Genomic DNA, 3358 nt, shown 5'->3' with positions numbered 1-3358 from the left:
AAGAGATAGAAATAAAGGTGTTTGAAATTCCCACGAAAGAGAAACAAAAATATATTTATTAAAGTTTGAAACACAATTAGGAATGTGAACGTTTAAAGCAGTATAACTTACGAAGTAGCAATTTCAAAAGAATGTAAATTTTAGTCGGGGAAACTGGGAATTCAAATTTAAGAAGGATAATAAGCCCTTTAAAGATACAGTATTACGGAAGTGTATGCAAAAAAAAATCCAATATTTAATTACATCTTCCACTTTCATTAGCTCATCTCTGAGAGTATATACATTTAATGTCTCTCTTAATTGACTTAATTCTTGGATTCTAACCTTGATATACATCATCTCTGATCTTTCGAAATCCTCGTTGAAAATCTTTGCATGCTATACAGTAGATAAATGGATTAATAGTAAAATTTAACCCCAGAAGCAACACACCCAGCCTGAAATATATGTATTTAATATCGGTATCGCATATGAAATACATCAGCATGAAAACAAAGTGTAGAGTTACTGTCACAATATAAACAAATGCAATTAAGATGAGAGTAGTCAATAGATCTGACTTGATTCTTTGAGTCCTTTTACTATTACTACGTTGAACTTCAGTAGAATGTTCATTACTAACTATTCTTGTTTTGTGTAACTTCAACAGCATCTTCACGTAACTGCACAGCATAATGCAAACGGGTACCACAAAGCTTACAATAATGAATAAGATACCCCCCACTACAGCATTCACTATTTCAATTGCACATGATTTCACAATTGGATTTATGTCTATATATATTAGGATATATATCGTTAAAAGTACACCACATACATGGGGGATAATGAGTGACATGCATGTAATTTTCCCACCCAATGATTTTTTGCGATACAATAATGGATGGACTACAGCAATATATCGTTCGATTGTAAGCAGAACAAAATTGTACGTTGATGTTTCCAATGCGTAGTAGAAGAAAAAGTTCATTTTACAGAATATGGTTCCAGCAATGCCATCAGGAACATGAATAACGTAGAAAATCAAAAACACCAGAGAGCCGAGCAAATCAATCACAGTCTGATGAAGAAGTAATTTAAGTGACACAGACTTCTTGTAAGTCTTGTTGTAGACGAACACAAATATGACAAATGAATTGGAAATAATACCAATACTACCAATTATACAACAAGCTATGACCAGCAGCATGGGTGCTTGTAGTTCCATGCTAATTGTGTAGTTCGTAGATATATTCATAGTTTTCTATCTTTGTCTCTGGCAAAGTCCATAACAGATAACACACAGTATTTATCAAACGTTTCTTGTATATAATGTATTTCTTATATTATTTCCTATATATTCCAATGGTAGTACGGTTTCTTCAGCACTGTTCTCTTCAACACACCCATTTGTCTATTGATTATGATGTGGTATTGAAAAGAGTTGTGGTAGGATTTATTCTATTAATGTCTGAGCTATTAGACATTTCCAACAATATACCTCATGCGATGATTTACTTTTATTAGGAATATTATATGAAAAAAAGGAATCCCACTAAAAGCAAAATATCGCATGAATTCTATTCATGTGATATTAGTGGGATTAATTTGTTGAATAGAGTAGGATAGTACATAGACCCTAATTAGAATTAACGTGATCGATTCGATATTTAAAATAAATAAACATGAAGAGAAGTTGGCAACGCGCTTTTTTGAATCGTCAAATTTTGTGGTGAGGCCTCACAAATGTATTAACGGCCAACGGCCAATGTTTAAAGGGCCTAAAAACAGGCCTATTATCTAGGTCTTATGCGTGTATAAACTGGTGAATAATTTGCGCTATTAATCAAATTTAGATCGTGAAATTCTGAGAATAGCCGCTAGTCATCTTTTATTAACGTTTCAACGACCGTTTCGATATTTATCAAAATAAACTAACTGATATTATATTTTAAGACAAGTTGGCAGCGTCTTTTCAATCATTAAATTTATTAATTAATAAATGTTTAAAGGCTCTAATCTAAGGAAACATAGGCCTATTATCTATGTATGTTTTAGAGTTGGCGAGGAAATTCTTCTCGTTCGCCTTTTTTAGATGATGATGATGATGATGCCAATTTCTTTGATGTAGTCTGCTGTTCTCTGTAAATCTTCCCGGATACCATAGAGTTTTTGATGAAGTATAGTTAGTAATGGCCAAGTTTTCGTTCAGTTACATAATTTTTGCAGTTCTGAAGAATATGTTCAGCAGTCATTGGTCCATTACCGCAGGGACACATATCGGTGTGCTCAATACCAATACCAAACTTTTGGAGTAAGCGGTGATGGAGACGATTGTAGCTCAGTCGGAAAATTGTTACTGTACATGTTCAGTTCTTTCGGATGTAGTGGTAGCTGTCACTTGGGCTGTGACCGGGATGTTGGTTATTTCATTCATGCTTCTGACAAGTTGATGATTGCTTTTGCTTTAAGATACTTTATTGGTGAACTGTCTTTTTTGTGCACTTGCTTTTTAATTTCCTGTAATGCCGCAGTTTGCCGGTATCCATTGTATTAGAACTCGGTTTATTACTGCATTTAGGTTGGTGAGAGCTGTTGACGGAGGATTTAGTTCCTTGTTTTTCGCATCATTTAGAGCTTCGAAATAAAATTTAATGTAATTATTAGTTGAATCCTAATCCAGTACTCATTTTAAATATGAAATTTAATTTAATTACTGCATAGTATTTTTCACGTTTTTGGGTCAGCCTTCCCGATTGCTTTATGGACAACTACGCAATGTAATAATTGTAGTGAAAAGGACTAGCGACATTGTAACGATCCATTGCGAAGAAAAATGATTAATATTGACTTCAATTACTCTCGATATTATCTGAACTTAAATTTAATTGCAGTGAATCATGATCAGGTTTCAGAACATTAGTGATATTCATGTGCAATGGTAACAGCTACTAGCGACTGCCTGCTGCCATGGGAATTTATCCTCCACACTATGTTAAGCTTTGTTTCCATATAATCGCTACACGCGATCGGCGACGGTTCTTGGTGATGCTGATTGGTCGCTGGAAACCGGAAACTTTCCCGATTGCTCCAGGGACTGATGGGCCTACGCAGTACAACGATTGCACTGAACCACTGTAGCGACAGTGTAGATATTTTAAGGGTACCAGGCTTTATATAATACGCCAATCCAGAGTGTCAAACATAACGAATGAACATACGTTTAAGCTATATAATTTCTCACAAAGAGGCGGAGTGTAGCACCAATACCTAAAATATTAGCATGCGTCTAGCCTGCTCCTCCCGATGGTTCTCCTCCCTACAGATCTGATCCTATTCTATGGGAAACTATTGTGAATTTTATCTAAAACTGTCAACA

The 3358-nt window shown here is 34.9% G+C and overlaps 1 protein-coding gene across 1 annotated transcript; it reads right to left on the bottom strand.

Annotated features, from left to right (window-relative positions):
- Positions 1–243: 243 nt before the first annotated feature.
- LOC117124076 (C-C chemokine receptor type 1-like) lies at positions 244–1207 on the bottom strand (the record flags this gene model as incomplete). The annotated part of the gene is made up of 2 exons (XM_033270212.1): positions 818–1207; positions 244–378 (listed from the first exon to the last, which is right to left on the bottom strand). Coding segments are annotated over exons 1-2 (525 nt in total), but the record flags the coding sequence as incomplete, so codon positions are not given.
- Positions 1208–3358: the final 2151 nt, after the last annotated feature.

Source organism: Anneissia japonica, unplaced genomic scaffold, assembly GCF_011630105.1.
Source record: "Anneissia japonica isolate Jap-2015-1 unplaced genomic scaffold, ASM1163010v1 scaffold100275_len3358_cov107, whole genome shotgun sequence".
NCBI lineage: Eukaryota > Metazoa > Echinodermata > Crinoidea > Comatulida > Comatulidae > Anneissia > Anneissia japonica.
The sequence above is the reverse complement of the archived record's forward strand: the minus strand, read 5'-3'. Positions and strand labels throughout refer to the sequence as shown.